General features: G+C 49.0%; 1 protein-coding gene across 1 annotated transcript in view; it reads left to right on the forward strand.

Moving 5' to 3' along the window:
• helz (helicase with zinc finger) overlaps positions 1-15,405 on the forward strand; it is a 37,917-nt gene extending 22,512 nt beyond the window's left edge. The window contains exons 19-32 of the mRNA XM_048245483.1: positions 715-862; positions 2,419-2,602; positions 2,996-3,224; positions 5,147-5,357; positions 6,620-6,671; positions 7,628-7,821; positions 8,145-8,352; positions 9,227-9,309; positions 9,445-9,696; positions 9,825-10,107; positions 10,686-10,914; positions 11,531-12,155; positions 13,213-13,426; positions 14,416-15,405. Coding sequence (XP_048101440.1) covers positions 715-862; positions 2,419-2,602; positions 2,996-3,224; positions 5,147-5,357; positions 6,620-6,671; positions 7,628-7,821; positions 8,145-8,352; positions 9,227-9,309; positions 9,445-9,696; positions 9,825-10,107; positions 10,686-10,914; positions 11,531-12,155; positions 13,213-13,426; positions 14,416-14,753 — 3,250 coding nt within the window. The 3' untranslated portion in view covers positions 14,754-15,405. The remainder of the gene's footprint in view (positions 1-714; positions 863-2,418; positions 2,603-2,995; positions 3,225-5,146; positions 5,358-6,619; positions 6,672-7,627; positions 7,822-8,144; positions 8,353-9,226; positions 9,310-9,444; positions 9,697-9,824; positions 10,108-10,685; positions 10,915-11,530; positions 12,156-13,212; positions 13,427-14,415) is intronic.
• Positions 15,406-15,777: the final 372 nt, after the last annotated feature.

Genomic DNA, 15,777 nt, shown 5'->3' on the forward strand with positions numbered 1-15,777 from the left:
AGGGTTTTGGTACATCACTAGCCGGGGTGAACCCAGATAAACGTGTTGGCAAATGTGTCTGGAAAGGATCCCCATTGGCGCTTGTTGCCGAGCTTCCCGTTTTATTACTTCCATGGAAGTAACCGGCAGTGAACTCAAACTTAAAAATAAACTCTTCCCAAATCGTTTCAGAAGTGCAGCAAACTCAACCTTCTTGTAAATGAAGGTTTTTTAAATACATGGCCTCATCTGTTTAGCCTATCAGCACAGCCATTGGTTGTGTTGAATGCAAGTGACTGTGATTAGATCCTGGGCTTTGGTGTTGGCGAATTCAAATTTGCCAACAGGTTCATCTGAGTTCACCCAGGCGAATATTTTCTACAGGTTTCTATTGAATTGCTTTGTATACCATTAGCTCAAAACATGCACATATGCAGTCCAGCTGTGCTTAAGTTTACCACACTCACACACTGTTGCCAATAGTCCGGTACCAGCCAACAAGTCAAAAATCAGTGCATCCCTAGTTTGAATATTTGATAACCATATTAAAAGCATATGTCCTTATGGAAGCATGTGTCAGTTTGGTAATGACTAAATTCCAGGTGTTGTCTTTGTGGCTATAATATAAGATGCTATAATGTATGATTTCTTTAAGTTGCTTTGGATAAAAGTGTCTGCTGAATAACTATACATGAAGAGGTTGAAGTTGATTGGTTCACATTTGTGTCTCCTTAGCTACACGTCGGACCTGTTCTATGAGGGCAAGCTGATGGCCAGTGGGAAGCAGCCGCCTCATAAGGACTTCTACCCTTTGACCTTCTTCACCGCCAGAGGCGAGGACGTGCAGGAGAAGAACAGCACGGCCTACTACAACAACGCTGAGGTGAGACCGACCTGCTGACCGCTTCCCCCCTCGCACACTCGTTCTGCCTCTCGCCTCGTAAATGATGTCACGCGGTCCACAGTCTCCCTCATGACACCTACATGGATCACTTTTCACTCGCTTCCAGAACGCTGCAGTCGGTCCCACAACAAGGAACAAGGTGCAAAACTGTGTATTCGCACCCTGCTGCTTTGTGATTGGTTTTTGCGGGGGCGTTGGGTTCACCTCGCGATAGCAAATGGATGTCACTGAGGACCTGCTATTTTGCTGACGTTTCACTCATCTGCGCATCAGAAGCCAGTGTAGCGCCTCTTAGCCTCACAAATCACATGACACAGACACAACTCAGCCTCCAACATAATGTCCTCAGGTAGTCACAGATGGTGGTGAGTCACCTAGACTGACCACCATCAACACACTTCAAGATCACAAACAGAGTTAAACTTTAGCATCTTTGTGAGAAGGCTAATCCAAACAGTAATATATATTTAAGCACAAATCCTTGGTAAGTGTTGAACCAAATGGATGAATGGAGCCTGGTCTAGAAAATGACCCTGAACTTCCATCAGGGGTGAGTCAAAGTTTCCGAAACTCCACTCCAGGTGGAGAAGGCTGTTATGCCAGTCCAGGTGGTTTTACTCCACTCCAGGTGGAGAAGGCTTTTATGCCAGTGAAAGACCAGGGGTTGGTGGTGCAGCCCAGTGTGCTGTCAAGCTCAGATGTTGAAGAGAGGCATTTCTGAGAGCAGGTGCGGAGCTGGATTATGCACCGGTTCTATGCGCTACAAGAACCGGAGAGAAGAGAGGAGAGGAGGAAGAAGAGGAGGGCAATGATGGTCATGTTTGTGACCACAGAAGCTACAAGAGCAGCACTTCCGACTTTGAGAGGCTCGGTCTGCGAAGCTGAGAAATGACTCACACAGACAAGACTGGATCAGCCGCCGGGGGGGGGGGGGGCACTTGATTGAGGAAGCTAACGTCCAGTCACATGACACCCTCAACCCTCATGAACACACACATACTTGACTTGGAGTGGGTCTGAACGAGATGTAGCGGTATGAGTCACAAGCATTTGCTTAGACGGACACACACAGGTGAAATGGGTTAAAATGGCTGTTGTCCTGCCTAGGCTACATGTAGGGCTCTCAGTGGGAGAGCTGGCATTCATCAGCCCCTATTGTTTGAGGGAGTAATGCACTCTGCACATTAGCCTTTTTGGGAGTGTGTCGGCGCTGGTTAAAATGGCTCTGACTGAGCGGTCTTGAGAAGCTGTGTCAGCCACTCCACTGGGATGACGCACCACACTCCTTTTGTCTTTGAGATGTTCACAAAAAGACACAGATGTGCCACTTACTCAAGTAGATGCGCACAGATACTCTGTCACCGTGGCCTCTTACACTGATCAACAGGCATCATTACAGTACCATCTGTGAACAGGATGCAGTAAATTCAGCATAACTCACATGTTTCTATGTGACTGTGTGTGCTTCCATGTGACATATTTGTGAGTTGGATTGTCCTGTTCTGTGCGTTTCTGACCGTGTGCCTCGTCTCCAGGTGTTTGAGATTGTGGAGCGCGTGGAGGAGATGCGGCGGAAGTGGCCGGTGGCCTGGGGCAAGCTGGACGAGGGCAGCATCGGCGTGGTGTCGCCCTACGCTGACCAGGTGTTCCGCATCCGCGCCGAGCTGCGCAAGAAGCGGATGCACGACGTCAGCGTGGAGAGGGTGCTGAACGTGCAGGGTGAGACACGGACACACACACACACATTCCGTTTGATAGAGGAATCCTAAATGCTCACGCTACATATGCTCAACGTGTGTCCCACAGAGGTCACTCAGGCTCAGATATGAACACACACATACATTTATTCTGAGGGTGTATTTTCTTGACTCTTACATAAATATATTCTATTATATATGTAGGTCATATAGCAATGGAGACGTAGTCACACATACAAACATGTCTACAGTGTGCAGTTATTTCAACAATTCTCCAGTGAGGCAGTGAACGGCCCTTTTTAGCCCTCTTTAAGATGCCTTAGTTCATAGCCAGTCTGAGTAGGAGCGTTTGGGTGTGCCTTTGTCTGGACTACCTGCTGACCTTTGCCGTTTGACCCTGCCCTTCCCGCTACAGGCAAGCAGTTTCGGGTGCTGTTCCTGAGCACGGTGCGCACGCGCCACACCTGCAAGCACAAGCAGACGGCCATCAAGCGCAAGGAGCAGCTGGTGGAAGACTCCACCGAGGACCTGGACTACGGCTTCCTGTCCAACTACAAGCTGCTCAACACAGCCATCACCCGAGCCCAGTCCCTTGTGGCCGTGGTGGGAGACCCCATTGCTCTCTGCTCGGTGGGGCGCTGCAGGTAAGACTACCCAATACACACACACACACACACACACACACACACACACACACACACACACACACACAACCACAGAATGCATGCTTTTGCTGTACCAGAATGTACTACAGTTTGAAGTAGATTAATTAGTGTGGACTTAGTATCTAGCCAAGTATTTGGAAATGTTTGATTTCTCTTCACAAAATGGAGGGGTAGATTAATAGTGCTTGAATGTGTTGCATAAACGTTGTTCAGAATCTACAAAGCTCTATGCTCTGTGCTCTGAAAAAAAAGTCTTGATTTAACCAGCTCAAAGTGAGGATCTGCAAGTAAAGTGTTGTACCGATTGGAATTGAGCATTGCACCCACTCAAAAAAATAATCCAAAACCCAAACTCCAAATTGTTCTTATTCCCACGAGTCTATTTTCTCTCTTATCTCTTTGTATTGGTCATCACCTGTGCCGAGGTCAGTGTGTCTTTTCCTTTTCTCAGTGTGGTGGACTTGTGCTGTTGCTTCACACTGTGGTATCGAGCGGCAGTTCCTCCCGCAGCTGTGAAGCTGGCATTTCCACAGCACACGAAGCCACGGCGGAGTGTGTCTGCAGGCTGTTTTGAGTGTGTGTGTTATTGCACTGGATTGGAAATGTCACGCCGAATCTGCCCGCTAAAGATGATGAAGCAAACTACTACCAGAACACGCTCATGAGCACACACACACACACACACACACACACACACAGAGTGAGTTAGACTGCCATAAACAGGTGGAGTGCGGGGGAGCGGTTTTGCCGGGCACTTGTGGCCTGTCTTGTTTGTGCTGATGCCAGCATTGCTCCCACTTCGGGAGCTAGCGCTTGTCGCTAGTGGGAAGGTGAGAGACCCTCACCGATCCACCGCAAAAAGCAACAGGCTCCCTTCATGTCACTCTCTCTCAGGCTCCATATCTCTCTCCCTCTATTTCTTACTCTCTTTCTCTCTCGTTCGCTCTCTCTCTTCATCCCTCTCTCGCTCGTTCGCTCGCTCGCTCTCCTTTTCACAGCTGCAGCTCTTTGCTGTCTCCATGGAGACTACCTCACGTTCAGCCAATCGCAGAGGCCCAGACCGCAGGAAATGTCAATCGCATTGCCCTGGCAATTAAGTCAATCCGCGTGTTTGGAGGAGCAGCGCTCACTTGTTTTTACCATTCTTTTATTTTCTTTTTTTCTGCCTTTTTTCCCCCTCCATCTGATTACTTGTCATTTATACATTAACTTCCCTTGTTGAGTGGGCGCAAGACCCGACCTCTCTGTTCTGGCAAGACGAGGAGCTTTTTCGCAGTTTCTCTTTTGCCAGCGTTATTTTAATCGTGCTCTGTGCGTACCCTGTATCTGATTGCACAGACTGGTGTGTTTTGAGAGAGAGATGGAGGGAGAAAAGTGAGAGAAAGAGAGAGAAAGAGAGCGGGATAGGGAGTGGTGGTGGGAGGCTTGTCTCTCTTAACCCCTCAAGCACCACTGTCGGTCAGTTGCTAAGCAGCCTCCCTCGGATGATATGTGCAGACGGCACTCAGGGCACCTCCTCCAGGGTTAGGGCTGAGCTACACCAGGCGCGTAACTGAAGCGTTCCGTTCGCGTTGCGTCTGCTGCAACAATTAGCTTCCATTATAATCAATGGAAGTAGCTACACCAGACGTGACAGTAGGGCGTAGGTTCGAAAAAAATAGACCATTCTTCTAAAATGGATATTACGCATCGCAAACGGAACGCTTCAGTTACGCACCTGGTGTAGCTCATACCTTAACTTCGCTAAAACGCCTCCGTTTGGTCTAATTCAATATACCCATCAACCCTTTCCATAGGGATGTGTAGGGAACTGGCCAAACCCTCATCTTAAACAATTATGCATACATCACTGTGTTTTCATGTGCTCAATTGCGTGTGTGTGTGTGTTCCAACCTTTACAGGAAGTTCTGGGAGACGTTCATCTCCATCTGCCATGACAACAGCAGTCTGCACGGCATCACCTTTGAGCAGATCAAGGCCCAGCTGGAGGCCCTGGAGCTGAAGAAGACGTATGTGCTCAACCCTCTGGCCCCCGAGTTCATCCCCCGCGCCCTGCGGCCCCTGCCCCCGCCGCAGCAGGCCTCCAGCAAACACCAGCACTCGCCACCCAAGGTGATACTCAGACGGACACCTCGCGCATGAGTCATGATGTCCAGATTTCTTGAAAGTTAAAGAATGAAAGGAAATGGGCCTGTATCTGCAACAAATAGGGCATCACAATGGCAGCGAATGTTTCATTCTAGATACATTTGTATATATCAGTATTTGCATTGGCAATAGGCTAGAAAATTGTTGAAATCCAATGTTGCACATCCCTAATTTCAGGCCAACGCTGCATACCTGAGGTGAAGTCTCGAACTCTAGCACTGCCACCCTAGCATAACCTGACCCTAGCCAGATGAATGTCGTTCCGTTTAGCTCCGCCTAGCTTCACTCACATCCATCTGGGACCTCTTCCATTGAGAGTGATTTCTCCAACCAACTTTATGGTTTAGCCAATCAGGGCCTTAGGCGGGAGTTTCATAGATGTGACATAGCGTAGAAGCGACTGTGAGTCTGTTATTAGCGTCACAGGTTGGCTTCGATGTGAGTGGTTGAAGTACCATGATAAGTGGCTTATTCAATCATATGCAAGCATTTTTTGATTAGGCCCAGCCTTCTGAAGCAACACTTCAATGGATCGGTTCCAGATGGATGAGACGAAATTCATCTGGCTATTGCCAGGTTAACCCTAGCATGCCCAAGTTCTCATTGGAATGGTCACTTTAGCAAATAGTACCACATTTTGTCTGATTGACTGAGGCGGTGCAGGCATCTCATAGCTCCAGGCCCCCGTCCCCAAAAAAGTAGCCCAACTCCAGTGGACACACCCAAGCAAAAACGGTCAACACCACCACCATCACCCAGGAGCCGTACAGAAAGAGTTTGACCAACTGAAAGCATGGGCGCCATGTTGGATACCAACAGTGTAACCCTATTGGGCGAATATGCTATGTTGAAATAAATGGCTTATTTATCACCATTCACAGGCATATAAATGTTATCAACTTTTTGTCAATATGTAAAAGGCCCTTATAGAAATATTGGTCTCATTCGATTCCCTAGTTGCCGAACTCTCTCTCTGTATGGCTCTGCACCACCCCAGCCAAACCCAAACTGGGTGGAGGATCAGGCGCTCGGGAACGTTCTGTGTCACATTCAATCCCTCCATCCCAATCTACCCGCTCCCCCAGTAACGCGACCTGTAGGGGCGCTGTCATTTTGCCTTAGCACTGCTGCCATGTTGTGACAGAAGTAGGGTGCCTGTCTGCTGCTGCCCCTGTGACCTCATGACCGCTGTATCTCTGACCCATTTCCTGTCTGCTCTTCTGCAGGCCAAAGGGACGATGGCAAACCACTCGGAGCACTTCCCACCGGAGGGATTCGGTAAGGAACTAACCATGGCAGGAACTAGCCATGGATGACACATCTCTCTCTCTCTCTCTCTCTCTCTCTCTCTCTCTCTCTCTCTAACATTTAATATCAACTGACACCTATAAATGGACTATTTAGGCTGCACAGTGTAGATGGTTTAAGTTGAAATTTTGCCAGTTCAGTCAGATATTTCTTTGTGGAGTCACCCATTACTGATGCGACAGAAAACCTCTAATCTCGTCCTCTAGTCCTGAAGTAGTCAGGTGAGTGGGACTACTTCAAAGGCACAGGTTTCCTTCAAAGGCACCGGAGAGCATTTCCTCAGTAATGGCGTATCCACGCGTAATGGTCAATAGAGCGACGCTTCAGCGTCAACAGCAACATTTTTGGGTGTGATCTTATTAGAACGCTTCCAAACCTCTGCTGTCACCCGGAATCAAGGTCATCCGTTTGCATTGCAGCCATGGAGAGATCGCTGAGGCAGAAGGAAGGAGAGCAGAGAGAGAGAGAGATAGATAAAGAGAGGTTTGAAGCGGTGGTTAAGTGCGGGCCTCCTGGGCCTTTGAGAGTTGGAGAGGTTGAGCGTAAACAGAACAGCACATGATGAAACTACTACTCGTCCAAATGACTCTCATTAGCACCATTAGTGCAAGTGTGTGTGTAAGACTGGTTGAAGTGCTCCCTAAAGCATCTGGTGGAGTGTTTGTGAAGGACTGGGAAGAGGAGCCTCTCCTCTGGTTGTTTATGTTGGTCCCAGGGCCTCTCTTGGCCTCCCACCGGCTAACATGCTCTGACCTGTTTTTCACTCAATATTTCTCTCTGTATTCTTCTCTGGAACCCTCTATTCATCCCTCACCGACCCCCCCTTTCTCTGTCTTTATGTCTGCCCCCTTTCCTCTCTTTCATTTCCTCTCTTTCCCTTCTTTCTCCCTCCCTCCCTCCCTCCCTCTCTCCCTCGCCCTCTATAGTTCAGCCCAGTGCTGCTGTTCTCATGGGGAACCCCATCCAGGCGTTCACCCCCCCAGTGGCCGGTGGGGGTGCGGCAGGCTCAGCAGGGAAGTCCCCCAGCCCGGTCCAGAGAGTGGACCCCCACACGGGGGCCTCCATCCTCTACGTGCCTGCAGTGTACGGGGCCAACATGGTCATGCCCATGCCTTTACCCGTAAGTACAGCCAACCATGGAGAGGTCAGTAGATCAATTAATCACTTTATTTGTGGTGGGTGCAATTAGGTATACGGCAGTGGGATATTTAACACAAAAACACATAGACACAAATGTCAGGTTAACATAGTAAACTGTAATATTAGCAACAAGTCTCAGTTACTAGATCTTCATACAGCTTTCTGAATTTGACTTATCTACACTGTAAGACTAGATAGTAGTGTCTGTGGAGCAAGACTCCAGACAGATCAGCTTTCCTAGAATATTTTCTTTTGTGCAGACTGTCTTGATTTTAAAGCCTCATCTTCTTCCCTGGCTCCCAGCTCCCCTGGCCGGGCTACCAGAGCCGCTTCCCCATGGACCCCCGGCTGATCAACCACCAGGCGGCCATGGCCGCCTACAACCTGAACCTGCGCCAGCCCACCAGCCGGGCCTCCCCGGGCCTCTACGGACTCAGCCACCCCTCACCCCTCGGACTCACCGCCCAGTCCAGCACCGACAAGGAGCTGCTGCAGGACGCCGGAACTGCAGGTACACTCACACCTGAGCTCTGGTCATTTCTATACGTTCTTAATACTAAAGGAAGAATGTAGCAGCAACACTTTCACCGTACAAATTAGTGCATTTTGTCCTGAAGACCTGTGTCTGGTGCTACCTTCTTACTGTTGGTTATGGACCCTTTTGCAGTTTGTAAACAGTGATTACGTAGGTGTGGATGCGCGCACATTTTGGCAACGGAGTCATGTCAAATGTTCGATAAAATGTCAGTCCGCTGTTGGTAGAGTAGCGATTCTGACAGCCGAACACGCAACAACTGGACATTTTCATGCTAGATACACTTCTAAATCAGCATTCAAAACTCTGTAGTTTCCTCTTCTTCGTGTGAATGAATGGGGTGGCACATCACTTTCCTGAAAAATGCATGCGCATACTTATACGTAGGCAGTAAAACGGTCTATTGGATGTTTGAAATATATGGCAAAGCACTACAAAGAAAGACTGGGAAGGCGCATTCTTTCAAAGAGCTAATCCCATCACTCCTATCAGTCAAGACAGGCACACTGGTACACACAATACCAGTTCCCACTGTAGCTCTTGCTGTCACTGGGCTCTGTCTGTTCCTATGGTGACAGTTTCCGTGGGAACATAATCTAAAAAAAATTAATTAATTAAAATACTACCGGTAATCACTAGTATGTACTCTAGCCTCAGTCACATGTAGCATGTAGCGTTGACACTTAGACTAACACCATCTCCTATAGTAACACCTTTCACATCACATATAAATATAGCAACATGCCCTTGGGTATTATTACACTCTGTTCGACAGGAGCCCTTATCCCGGCTAGATTCCGGTTGTTGTTTAAAAGGCGATTAACAGTTTGCATGTGTATCCACTTTCCAGGTAAAATGGACATGAATGGGAAGGTGGAGCATGGGCGCCTCCTGACCCCAGAGAGGAAAGCTCCTGAACAGAAGGACAAACAGGTGGGCACTCTCCCACACCCCTCCATTATACCATACATCTCCCCACATCCCTCCCCACACCCCTCCCCACATCCCTCCATCCCTGTGCCTGTGTGTGACCAGTGCTCTGTCGGTAACCATTGTATCCTCTTACAGGGCGAGTCTGACCAAGGGCCCAACAGGAGCCCTGAAGCCGTGGGCCCCCTGGGCTTCCCCGGCGGCCGCCTCCTCCGCAAGGAGCCCCCCTCCGGCCCGGCCACCGGCCCCCAGAGGCCCATGGGCTTCCCCCACCTGGCCTCCCAGCACCACCTGCCCCCGCACCACCACCACCACCACCACCCGCCTTCCCCCCTCCTCACGCGGCTGCAGCCGCCGGCGCCAGCCAGCAGTTCCAGCAGCAGCAGCAGCAGCAGCAGCAGCCTCCACCCCAGCAGCAGCAACAGCAGCCGCCCTACGGTCTCCCGCGCCACCAGGGCCAGATGAGGATGCCACCCCACCAGGGCCCCCCCTTCCCCGCCCAGCGCCGGGCCTAAGCTTGCCGCCTCATTCTTCCCCTCCCAGCGAGGCTGCAGTCGCCGGGCCTGGAGGGGGACGCGTCCGAGCAGTCCGCCGTGCCCGAGGAGCTCAAGGGGGCGCTGAGAGCCATGCAGCCGTCAGCAGCGGCCGCCGGGGCACAACCACAGCCCCAGCAGCTGGCCGCGGTCCAGCACGCACACGCCCAACACACACACCAGCAGCACGCACACACACACCATCAGAACATGCACGTCAACAGCTACGGGGAGGACAGTCTGGACTCAGGACTGGTCGAGGGACTGGGTAAGCCTCCTATGTTTTTTCAAATATCTTCTCCACAACGTCTTTTCATGGCCTGACTGATCAGAATATCAAAATCTAATTTTCTACTTCAACATGTTATGTATAATATTATGATCTAATCAAAAATATCTAAGGCAATACAGCTGGGATTTTAATCAGGATGCTCAACCAATGTATTCTGTATCCCAAACATCTGGTTTTGCTCATTAGCATTTCTCGTTAACTTGTTAGGGCGGCAGTGTGATTGGGGTTAGTGCTTGAAAGGGACTCTGGGGTTGTTTTGCTCTTGTAATCTGGGCTTTCACACATGTGATTACTCTCAAGCACACAGCGTCTCGCACGGCATCTCCCTGGAGCTCCGCAGCCCTTGTTCTGGTTTTAGCCAGGCTGTTGCTAGCGAAAGATGTCACTATCTCCCTCTGTCTCTCTCTCTCTGTCTCTCTCTCTCCCTCTCTCTCTCTCTCTCTCTCTCTCTCTCTCTCTCTCTCTCTCTCTCTCTCTCTCTCTCTCTGAGGCTTTTTGTGCATAGCTCTTCACCAACCTTGTCTCTGACCCTCTCTCTCTCTGTGTCTCCCCAGACTCCCAGGGCTCGTCCAGTCTGGAGCTGATGTCCCAGCAGGCTCGTCTGGGCCAGTGGGGTGAGCCGGGCCCTTTCCTGCCCCCAGGCGTGGCGGCGGCTGCCTTCCCCCTGCAGCCCCTCTCCCACCTGGGCCAGCCCGGCATGCGGCTCCCACACCCGCTCATCCGCACCGGCTGGGGCCTGCCGCCCCCGTCAGAAGAGGACGGACCCAGAGGGCCACTCACCAGGTGAGCACAGACATGGTCACCCCTGCAGTAGGATGCCCCATTCACTGAGGCTATATGGATGGGAAAAGCACAGAAAATCAAACCTCTTTTGACGTTTCCGATTCCGATTGACACAGTGTGAGGCCATATTTATCTGTCAATTCATCAAAAAAATACAAAAAACAATACAGACGCCGTGTGCAAAGGCCAGGCGTGCAGGAACATGGTCACTTCCTCCAGGAATGGACCTGACAGGACTAACCATAGGCAAAGTCTTGGGCAGGGCAAAATCAAATGAAAGGAAAACAACAGCTCTATTTGAAAAGAATGAGTAATTCTAGAAAGATTGAGGTGGTTTTTGGAGGAGTGCATCTGAATAAAAAATAGCTGGAAAGCTTGCTTGTTTTTGTGTCCGAGCTTGGTTTCTGTGTTCCACTGGTGGTGGTAATTGGGTATAATTGGTTATGTACCGAAAACATTTTAAGCTATAAATACATTCATAATTCCATTGCATTCATTCCATTCAGTGGTGTCGAGTAACCTGCTGATGCCAGTGTGCACTAGATTCTTCAGTGTGGTATGGGTGTTTCCCTGCGTGTGTGTGTCTGACTACTTCTCCTCTGTGCCGCTGTCACAGCAGGTACCCTGGGCTGCTGCGTGAGATGTCCGCACAGGAGCACTACGAGCAGCAGCAGCAGCACCACCAACAACAACAACATCATCACCAACAGCACCACCAACAACAACAGCACCACCAACAACAACAGCACCACCAACAACACCACCACCAACAACAACAGCATCAGCAACAGCAGCATCAACAGCAGCAGCGTGACCCCTCCGACATGCCCCCGCCTCAGTCGCGCCTGCTGCAGTACCGGCAGCAGCAGCAGCAGGTGCGGGGCGACATCCCCCCGCCCTCCCCCTCCTCCGCCGGTCCCTTCCACGGCTACCCGGAGCCTCCGGGCCGCGCCGCGGACCTGCAGCAGGCCTACGCCGGCCCCCACCAGGCCTTCCCCCTGCCCCCGGACCACCCGGGCCACCCGGCGGCCGCGCTGCCGCTGAAGTACCTGCTGCCGGAGGCGGCGTGGGGCCACCCGGGCCTGGCCCAGGGCCACATGTTGGGCCCCCAGCACGGCCTGCCCCCACTGGGCCTCCAGGGCCTGCAGGGTCCTCGGCCCGAACACAGCCCCCTGCTGCTGCAGCAGCAACAGCAGCAACAGCAACAGGCCACACACACTGCCCTGCAGAGCTTAGAAGAGGTACAAACACGCACACACACACACATATATGTGTTAACTGTGTCTAGAGTAGAGGCAGTAAAGAACAAACTGATGTGCTAATCATATTTATTTATCAGAGTGTGATAAAAACAAATAAGTTGTATATTTTACTAGTATATTTTACTGCGTTTGTTTTCTCTTTCTTTGTGCAGCAGGGGTCACAACAAACATTTCGCCCACATGGTGCTCTGATACTGAGGAAGGCCATGTGGTCAAAACGTTTGTTGCGACCCCTCCTGCGCAAAGAAAACGAAAATAAACTTTGGAGTGTGAATCTTCTTTGAGATTATTGGATGGCATGCTCCAGCCCACCCAACCTTCAGTGAAGGTAGACATAAACAGACATGGGTGATCATTACAGTGCTTGACTTTATATATTTAGTTAGAAAATGATCTGTTAGTTGATCTGTCTCAAACTATGCCATGTTGGGTCCTTGAATTCGAGCGAGTGGGTGTTGAAAATCCTTGAAAAGTTGTTGAATTTGTTGTTTAAGAAGGTGTGAGAAACCCTGTAACACTAAATCGTTAATCCACCACATACCTGTGCACCAGACCTGTTTTCATGTGCCAAACTCAATGTCTCAGTTTGGTAATTTTGTAGCCTACCTCCCCTCACAGAGGCAGGTGAGGAGGTATCTGAGCCTACAGAGAGCATTTTACAAAGCATAACTTCAGTGTTGGAGTGTGATTGCTAGCCCAGTGGCAGCTCACAGATTTAAGCAGATACATGTCTGTGTCAAGCTCCCATGTGAGCATCAAGCCTACCCACTCCCCATCGCCATGGCGACATCCCACCAGTCGAGGTGTAGAAAGTTGTGGTGAAGTGTTGATTTGTGTTAAGATGTTTCTCTTAAAGGTGTGTTTTGTTTCTCACCCGTTATCCATGGCTTTCACGCCTCTTTTCAACTTCTCTCTGTTTCTCTCTCTTCATCCACACCCCACCCATTCACTCTCTCTCTCTATGCCCCCCCTCCTGTTCTCTCTCTCTCTCTCCCTCTCGTTCTCCTCCTCTCTTTCCCTCTTCTCCTCGCTGCAGTATGAACCACGGGGTCCCGGCCGGCCCCTGTACCAGCGGCGGATCTCGTCCAGCTCTCCCCAGCCGTACCCCGACAGCCCTCAGGACCCCCAGCCCCCCGCGCCCCCCTGCCGGTTCCCCCCTGCGGAGCTGTGGCCCGCCAGTGGCCCTGCCTCCATCCACAACATTCCATGCAACGGAGCGAGCCCCCTGGCCCCACACAGGGACAACATAGGTATCGTAACACCCCCAATTATCACCAATTCTAAAATTCTAAAACGACAATGTTTTTTAACACTTCAAAATAACATTTACTAAATGAACCTTACATTTTTCAGTAGCCATAGTTGTGTAGATTTGAACAAAATCTGGTTTGGTTCTTAACGGGGGCATTTACTGCCTGAAATATCGATTTTGTTTACCACGCTTCGGAGTTATAGTGCTGGCCTGATGGGTCGCCTATTTACACCCGTTTCAACGGCACATGGGCCGGTTGGGCCGAGAATTCTCGTTGTGAAATTAAAATTCCACTGGAGCTCCAAGCGGTTGTGTACACGCAGCCTTACAACACTGTTTACAGCTCCTCGAGTCACGGTAAAATGTCATTTTTTGGTACATAGCTAATTTAGATACACCTATGTTGTGGGTGGTTGCGTTTCTATAGGAGTCCGCTGTCTTGGTTTGTATAGAAATGGATATTAAGTGACACATACACGCAAGACGGCGGAAATACGGGACCGACGGTAATAGGGGGAGTTCCGATAGCACGCGTCTTCGCATTCGTCTAGCACACTTCAGATATGATGTGCTTGTCATGTTAGGTTCACTTGTGTGTTAATGTCTTTCTCCTGCTGTTTGATAGTTTCTGCTAAAAGTCCGTAATGAAATCACAGAGTATTATGAAGTCGTTATCATGTGCAGAAGAACTTTTAGAACCCCTGTGATAACTCCTTATGTAATTCTCACTGTCATTTTGGATACAATGATGGTTTGCTAATTGGTTCACATACACCGGGCTAAATGTTCTCAGGCACTGCATGGGAAATCAGGCGTGGGCCTGATTAACAAACTCCTGTGTTTGAAAATAGATAATTATATATAACAGCTTTGAACATTTCTGATAATGTCCGGTAAAGAAATGTTCCCTGCTTTGTGCGATTGCTGGTGCGTAGTGAAGCTGTTGACTAATTCCATGCAACAACTAACCTCCCCGCTTCTCCACAGTTACTAAGGCCATGAATGCTGCCGAGGATCATGGGAAGACGGAGGTCCTCCAGACGCCCTCGCACCCACCCAGCACCGCGTCTCTGCAGCACCATGGACAGTTTCCTCCGCTGCTGCCCAGCAAGCAGACCCCTCCAGACCCGGGGGGAGGGGGCAGCCCCAGCCCCGCCGGGCCCCACAAGACCCCAACCATGTCCTACGCCAGTGCCCTGCGCGCTCCCCCAAAACCGCGGCCCGCCCCTGAGCAGGCCAAGAAAAACAACCCTCTTTCTCTGTTACAGGAGCTTAGCATAGGCAGTGCAAACAGTAGCAATGGGTATTACTCCTATTTTAAATAAAATCAAATACATACCTGTAAAAAATATGAAATATATATGAAAAAAAAGGAAAAATAATCAAGAAAATTAAGAAAAAAATGATTTTGTCAGATAGTTTTGTTTTTTTCCCTGCGGTTTTCGTTTCTTTTTTTTTACTTTTAATTTAGCTAGTTGTTCTTTTACAGTTTGACAATTGTGATTTTGCAAACAAAATTAAGCATATATTCAAAGTTATACCAAAATGTTGGACAAAAACAAAAATCAGGAAAAAAAAAAAGATTTATGGGACAAAGAAAAGGAAAAAAAAAAGTTTTTTAAACACATTTTAAGCGAATTAGCTAACCACTCAGTTGCCTGTCTTCTGCTTCCCTCTTTTCAGGAATTATGTCTGCTTTGTTTGCATCGATTCATAAAAAAAGTAAAATTGTTGAAGTGATTTTTCTTATATATATTTTTTTTTTTTCTCTTCAGCTGGCTTTTCATTTTTGAAATGATGTTGAATTCTTCCTTTTATCAATATTGGTGTGTTTCCTTGTGCTTGCAGCTGAGTGGTTAGTTGACTCCCTCACACACACACATACACAAAAAAAAACCCTATATAAAAAGTTGTATAGCTGTAGACAACCCTTTTCTCAAAACTGTACATATGAATAAAAAGACATGAATGAAATGACCCACGTCTCCAGATTGTAGTATTTTCTTTAACAACAAGAAACGAGCTACACTACACTATACTGAGCTATGGAACATTTGATTCATCAAGTCGCACTTCTGAAATATGAAATGTAAAGATTTCTGTACGTTGTTATAAAGCTCTCCATATGTATCAAAAATTGAGATAGTTCTACCCGCACACTGTTTTGACGTTTACTTAATTTTATTCAGAGCGAACAACGCGTTTCGCATACAGCGTCCTCAGGTTCGCTCAGGTATGGTCTGAGCTCTCAGGTGTGTCTTTAATTACCTTCTAGTCACATGACCAGTTGTTTGTAACGTCCATTTTAAATGCCAATATCCAATATTCCCATAAACAGTTAAATACAAT

Source organism: Alosa alosa, chromosome 6 (genome assembly GCF_017589495.1).
Source record: "Alosa alosa isolate M-15738 ecotype Scorff River chromosome 6, AALO_Geno_1.1, whole genome shotgun sequence".
Taxonomy (NCBI): Eukaryota; Metazoa; Chordata; class Actinopteri; order Clupeiformes; family Clupeidae; genus Alosa; species Alosa alosa.